Source organism: Elephantulus edwardii, unplaced genomic scaffold (assembly GCF_000299155.1).
Source record: "Elephantulus edwardii isolate Elephantulus edwardi_28Jun2011 unplaced genomic scaffold, EleEdw1.0 scaffold00044, whole genome shotgun sequence".
NCBI classification, from domain to species: Eukaryota; Metazoa; Chordata; class Mammalia; order Macroscelidea; family Macroscelididae; genus Elephantulus; species Elephantulus edwardii.
This window is the reverse complement of record NW_006399794.1, coordinates 5,622,014-5,629,427: the sequence shown is the minus strand read 5'-3', so window position 1 is coordinate 5,629,427 and position 7,414 is coordinate 5,622,014. Positions and strand designations below refer to the sequence as shown.

The 7,414-nt window shown below is 41.9% G+C and overlaps 1 protein-coding gene across 1 annotated transcript in view; it reads right to left on the bottom strand.

Annotated features, from left to right (window-relative positions):
- Window positions 1–7,414, bottom strand: part of SCUBE2 (signal peptide, CUB domain, EGF-like 2) — a 106,695-nt gene that overhangs the window by 69,073 nt on the left and 30,208 nt on the right. Inside the window, 1 exon segment of the mRNA XM_006885598.1 lies at window positions 3,926–4,060. Coding sequence (XP_006885660.1) covers window positions 3,926–4,060 — 135 coding nt within the window.

Sequence of the window (7,414 nt, the reverse complement as noted above, 5' to 3'; positions counted from 1 at the left end):
TCTGAATGATAGTGGTATTTACTGGACTTCCTTGTAAGCGTATGGATATGATCCTGTCACTCACGATGTTGTACTTCAAGATGGATCTAGAAATAACTTTTTTTACTATAAAGGCCACCCCGTTTCTGGAGATGACCATATGATAATAGATGTAGCACTATTTTAAAAGCATTACAAAAGTTTTCATTCAGCTTCTCTAAGATCCCACCCTTGTCCTATACTATGCTCAGGAATCTTAGCCGATAGATACAAAACCTCAAGGTCAAAAGTTTCCTTTCTAACTCACTAGAAAACGGCCTATTTATGCATAACTAGAAGAATTGTTTTAAATACAGACAGATAAGAGCCTCTATTCCATGAGGCAGCACCAGTTAACATATCCCACACTTCGATGAATCTCTCATAAAACCACCTTGTTTTTCGGCTGACAATTATAGCTGTTTACACTCCAGTTCTCAGTCTGCTGGGTGTTACTTGGATCCATTCACCCATGCCAAGGGCTGCTGTCATTTAACACAGAAAGACTCAGACATTAGATTGGGGGAAGCTCTCTCTTTGCTCCAGCTGCTAAATCCTGAAGGTGCTATTTACTCTCCAGTAAATGAGGACATGGAAACTGCCTCTGGTACAAGACCTTGTCCCAGCAAACACCGTACTTGTCCTCTGGTGAGCAATTGTTGTTGCTAGGTGCCACTGAATTAGCTCCCACTCATAGCTACCCTGAGTCAAAGTACCACAGGTCCAAATTCTACCTGGTCCTGTGTTTTCCTCTCCATCTCCCCGTGCTCAATCCCGTTGTTTCACTCTCTATCAATGCATTTCATTGATGATCTTCTCCTTCACTGACTCTACTTTTCTAAACATGATGTCCTTTTCCAAGAACTTGTCCCTTCTGATAACATGCTCAAAGTATATGAGATGAAATCTCATCACCTTTGCCGCTAAGCAGCATTCTGGATAAACTTCTTCCAAGATTAGATCTGAAGCAACAGGTTCTGGGATCACCCAGGTGTGAGTTTAAGAGTCCCCAAGAAAAGCCAGGACAACCCCGAGAAAGCTGGCTCCCACAAAAATCAGGTTTTCCTCTTTTCTTCCTTCTCCCTCTGATTACAAGTCATTAAGACATTTGACACATGACCATCATGGTCCCAGAGGAAATCATTTACACAAGAAATATTTCATAAGAGCTGACCATGCACCCGCTGTTATGGGGAGACACAAAGATGTTGCTGCTTGAAGTCATAGCCTATCAAGCTAGACATGAGTTATCAGAAGGTATTAGAGGCTTTAAATGGCTCTGGAAATACTGAACCCTTTTCAAGAGGCATCTCTGAAGCCTTTCAGAGAATTCTGACCCAAGCAAGGCTTTTTGTAGATGAAGCAGACGTGTCAGATCCAACTCAGGAGGCCCAGCAGCAGTCCTCATGCTCCCCAGAACTGGGCCTGGCAATTGCATTTAGGGATGTTAGTTGATTAAGACAGAAACAGCTTGGGAACATTTTAAAAGCCCCTTGTGGTGCTCCTTAGGCGCAGGGTCCCACTGAAAAATATTTCTGGAAATCGAATTAGAATGTGCCCTAAGAGCAGGTCAAGAAACATTCCATAAAGTAGAAAAGGGGTCTGCTGAGAACACAGTCCCCTTCTTCACTACTCTGACACCTTCCTCATTACTTTGCAAAGGCAGCGGCATAGCTATCTGAAAATACTCTCAGAGCAGACAAAACAAGAGAGGAATGCTCATTTTGAGAGCCTGAGCACCCATGAATAGAAACAATGACGGGGTGAGGGTGATGCAGCTCTCCCCATCCTACCCTCATTACATGGGTGAAAACACACAGTCTCTTCACCAGGCCCCTGGGATCTCGAAGGATCAAGGGGAAAAATCAATATTCTTTGCTTCCCCTCAGAGTCAGCTATTCTAATCCTTAGACTGAAGAGTATTTGGTAAATAATTCTTAAAAACAACTGCAAACACTACCCTCCTTTAAGCCTTTCTAGGGAATCAATGTTGGGTTAGTGTGGGTTTTTTCTTTAGTCTATTTTAATTTCATTTCTAAGGGTTTGATATTCAAATCAAGGTATGAATCCTAGAGGAACACTATTTACAGATTGCTGTATTTGAAGAGTTAAAGCCTCAGACTGAAAGAGGTCTCCACTACAAATGCTATAATCTCTCAGCTCCCACTGCTGTGGATTTGCCAAGCAAATCAGGGTGAAATGGAACAGAAAATCACACAGCACACTTCCAGACCACAACTCAAGTTCTTGAATTTGGGTTTTAGTTCCAGACGAATATGCTCATTTTAATTGCCCTTCAGGGGCTCCAAGAATGTCTGAATTGTAGAAAAGCTAGGAAACACAGTTTGCAGAAGGGAGCTGCTTTTGTATTTAATTCTGTGATGGGAATGTTTCAGTCCATACCTGTAATCATAGCAGGGGGCTCACAGGGCCCCTCCAAAGATAACAGACTATCTAATCACCACATGCTCCTCTGTGAGGCTGTAGAGTCAGCTCTAGGGGTGTCCAAGTAATAGCTTTCCCTGTGGAGCCCCACCTTCCTCCATAGCAACCAAAGAGAAAGTCAGTGTGTCTTTCCAAGAGGCAGCCTTGAGCTACTGAAAAGGGAGGTGAGGTGAGATTCTGCTGACATCTTCATTTCACTCCATCAGCGAGTTCTTCCTGCTTTGGAAAAATCCACAGTACTCACCCAGAAGTCCTGAAAACCTAGTAGGCAACTGAAACCCAACCTTTACTCTCTCAAAGTTCATACCTGATATGAGATAAGAAGTGGCCCGATTAGAACCAATATGTGTGACTCCCAGGCCTGAACACTGACAACAAGCAGATTCAGGGTGACATTTAGCCTCAATCCACCAGGGAAACACCCATCATGTTTTCTCTGATAATTCTTCTTAGTATTCAGATACTCTAGCCAAGTATAAGATATAAACCACCATTCTGGGAATAACAAAAGGGGGAAAGTATTTTCTACAAAGTGAGCCCTTGCAAAAAAAAAATCACTAAGGCTATGACTTAAATACTAAATCTAAAATTCATTAATAAAAACTAGGAAAAACTTAAAATCATCTCATTGTCATGAAAATGAACAAACAGTACAAAACAAAGAGAATGGATTATCTCTTATTGAGGCACTTTCCCTAAAAGCAGGCAGAGCTAAACCTGGAAGAAATGCAGATACCAAATGTGGTTCTTCGACTTAATAAAGAGCAGAGATGAATGAAAAGGGAGGCACTGAGTTAAAAGGGATGCTTGGGACTCACTAAAACCTTATAGAAATGTTCTTTGTAAAGTATAAACTCACAGCAAGGAAGGGGATAAAGGGAGTCATCAGAAGAGAAAAGTATGGAGCAAATGTATGGTCATCGATGGCCAGGGTGAAAGATGCCACAACCTGGATGGCCCAAGTTCAAGGAAAGAGTCCACCAGTCCCACAGAACGCCAGAGGCTCAGAGCTCAAATACACAATGCATAGCAAAGAGCCAGATTTAGCTTGGGGCTGGAACAGAGAGATTTGTTCAAAGTTTCCTTAGGAAGGATCCATCCCTCCCCCTTCCCACACATAGCAAGGAGCAGGTTCATACTGGTGCTGTGGTTTCTAGTACCTTTTTTAAAAAAAACTTGGCACATCATCCATTGTATTTCTCCTGAGACAGCTACTCGTGTTTGAAATGTTCTCTCTCTAGAGATTAGAATCAGAGAATGTGAGGTTCGAAGGGACCTCAGAGCTCACCCAATCCAACCCACTGATTTTTCCAGATGGGGAAAATGAAGCAAAAACGGCTTGCCCTAATTTATTCAGTAGTAGAGTATGGACTAATCCTTGATCTTCCCTCTAAGGTTTCTGTGGGGATGGGGGAAGTCTCCGAAGTGGCCCTGTCTGCTGTCCAAGGTGAGGCAGAGATACCTTCTGAGCGGTGAATGCACGTGTGTTGATTGTCACTCAGGAAAAATCCCTCCTTGCAGCGGCATTCGTAGCTCCCCATGACGTTGACACAGGTGTGCTGGCAGCCACCATTGTTCTCCAGGCACTCGTCCACATCTGGAAGGAGAAAAAGATCCACCATGGCTTTTGGGACTCTTTGAACATCCTATTCAGCCCAGATGTTCAGGGGCTCCTGATAAGCAGGGATGAGGACCCCTCTCCAGCTCCTTTGTATCACATAGCTCCCAGAATCCCAGCACACTGGGCCCACAGAAGATTGACCCAGCCCTCGTGGGTCCCTCTGAGGTAGGAGCTCACATTCCTAGGTCTCCACATAAACACAAGAGAAGCCGTTCAGTAAACATCTTCTGACCACTTCTCCTTCCAAAGCACTGTGCAAAAGGAGGTAGAAAAGCACAGAATGGGTAAGGTAGAATTTCTCCCCAAAGTATGCCCTTCAACAGAGAAAAGGAGACAAATACAGGGATAGGGGGACACAAAGAAAATAAGTCACGCCTAGCTGTGGGTAATCAGGATAGGTTGTATGGAAAATCTGGTGAAAGACAGACTTTTAAGGATGTCTTTGATTATAAATCAGGCAAAAGGATTCTAGGCAGAAGACAATGTGAACCATAACACAGAGGCTGGGATGCAAGGAGTACGTATATTCAGATAACAGTGAGTCATTCAATTTGGCTGGAGCACAAGGCACATGTAGGGAAGTTACAGGCGATAAAGTTGAGAAGAAAGATTAGGGTCACACTGCAGGGGACTTTGAGTATCAGTCAAAGTTCCTACTTAATTTGGAAAGCATTTGTAAACCCCTAGAGCAGGAGATAAGCTCTGATGCTCAATTTAGGGAAATAAGGTAGCAACTGAAAAGACACAGAAAAAAATGAAGACACTGAAAACATGGGAGTCCTGCTTCATAAACATGCAAGAAACAGTTGTTGGGACCAGACCTGGAGCTTAGCAGTGGGATTGCCCAGGAAAGGCAAGATTTATAAATAGAAAAGAAAAAAATAATTTAAAGTCCTGTGTTTTGGTGTCTGCAAGGTTTGGACTCTGTGAGCAGTGTGGTGGGATATTGTTAAGTTATCAGATACTCACACCAAAACCTTCTGGCTGCAAACAAGAATGGTGCTATGTACAAAAATGAAGGTTAAGATATGTTTGACCCCAGTAAAGGCAGGGAGTTGATGCTCCAGGGCTGAGGGAAATCTGAGGCAGTTAGTTGGTTGGAAGAGAATCTGATCTTGTAAGCACAGCTTGGAAACATCAGAGAGGAAGAGGAGATGGATTGATTCAGTGACTGGGGTAATGGGGATAGGTGTGTCAGAGCCAATAAGATTGGCACAGGATAGAGCAGCATTTAGGGCTGTTGTACATAGGGTCACTATGAGTTGCAGGCAACTTGACGGCACATAACAACAACAACAATAAAGTGATGGATGAAGATGAGACAGCCAAGGGCAGGAGTGTAGGAAGGTTGAAAAAGGGAGCAGGGAGGAGACAAACAGAAGAATTCTGGAAGATGCCTAGGTCTTGAGACTTGAAGCCTCGCGGAAGGAGCTGTCAGAAACCAGGCAGGAGGAAAGCCTTTCCCAATTGGTCTTCCATCATGATCCCACACTGACCATAGGGGACCTTCCACTGTACCTTATACAGACTACTTCATTGCATTCTCAAAATGTTACCCATCTCCACTAGACTGCAAGCTCCTTGAGGTCAGACCTGGTTGTACTTAGACAAGCCCAAGGACACAGCAGTCACTCATATTCTATTCAGCAAATGAACAAATAAGCAGGTGAGCACAGCATCACAAGGGTCAAAGCAGAGGAAACTTGCAGCAAAGTCTCAGACACAACAAAGGCTCCAGGAGAAGGCTGCTATGAAAGCAATTAATTTTCTCCAGTCTAATTTCTCATGGCCTATCACTAGCTCCTGGGCACATCTGTAACAAGAAAATTCACATTTAAATACCTGTTATCTGGTTTCAAGCTTTAGATCTTACAGTCATCTGTCCTCCCACGCTCCCAAGCAAATGCCTAACTAAACTGATGGGACTTGAGCCATCCCCTAAAATCTAACAAACGTGCCCTTCTCTGTGCCAAAGGGTATAAAGGAAGCACATTCCTGAGGAGGAGTCACACTGGAACACACCAGGCCTAGACGTTCCACAGTGAGGAGTCGAGGAGAACAGGAGAGGGCTCTTTCTTGAATACTAAACGCTGTACCAGTTTGGAGTAAAGGCATAGCCCTCTGTGAGCTGATATACCCTTATTCCACACTTAACCCACAATTCCTTTTCTTCAAAGCAATTAAAGATGTCATTAAGATAGGTGACACACTGTGACTAGATAAATTTAAAAATATATCATCTGACAAGGGATTCATCTCTAAAATTCATATAAAATGCTAATACTTTACTTTTTTTTTTTTATTTTGTGTGCGTGTACCATCAAATCAGATCTGACTGGTACAGGAGGATATTGCTCCTCCTTTTCCGGCAGAGCATCTGGTGGATTCAAACCGTGTACCTCTGAGATTGCAGTGCAGCTTCTTGCCACTAGGCCACCAGAGCTCCCCTTAAAATGCTAATACTTTAACAACACCACATCCAAATTACAGTCAGAAGACACAGATAAACACTTCACCAAAGAAGTCTTTCTGATGGCCAAGATATATGAAGAAATGCTCCAGATCATTAGTGATTAGAGAGATTTAAATGAGGACAATGAAATATCTCTTTATCCCAACAACAAGAGCAAAGTTCAAGAAAATAGCTAACAGTAAAAGCTGTAGATGCTGGTGGGAATGTAACAAAGTGCAACCACGATGGAAGGCAGTTTGGTACTTCCTTACAATGGTGGGAATAGAAATATCATTTAATGCAGAAATCCTACTACTAGATACATCTCAAGGAAATCAAAGCTGTAATATACATTGACATATCCATATCCATGTTTAGTGCAGCATTATTTATAATAACAAAGCATTGGAAACAACACATCAAGAGAAACTACAGTATATTCACACCATGGAGTGTTATATATCGCTAAAAAATATTCAAGATTAATGAAATATTGCACAACATGGATGGCTCTGGAACAAATTATGCTGAGTAGCATAAATTAGTCACAAAGTAACAACTATAGTATAAGACCACAAAGATTAAAAACTATGGAAAGGTTTATACACAAATACAATGAATCTTAGATGGTTAACAAGGATGAGAAGGGGGATAAAATTAATAAATAGATAAGCTGGGTGAAATAAAAGACACTCTAAAAATTTTAAAAATAAAAAGCACTATATAATAAAGAGTTTATTAGATATTAGAATTCATTACATTAATCAATTATAATTAATATAAAAATATGAATAACTGACTAAAAAATCTGTAGGATTTATGAATTTTTACTCAAATGTTTTCCATTAAAAAAAGTGAGTGTGTGTGTGTGTGTGTGT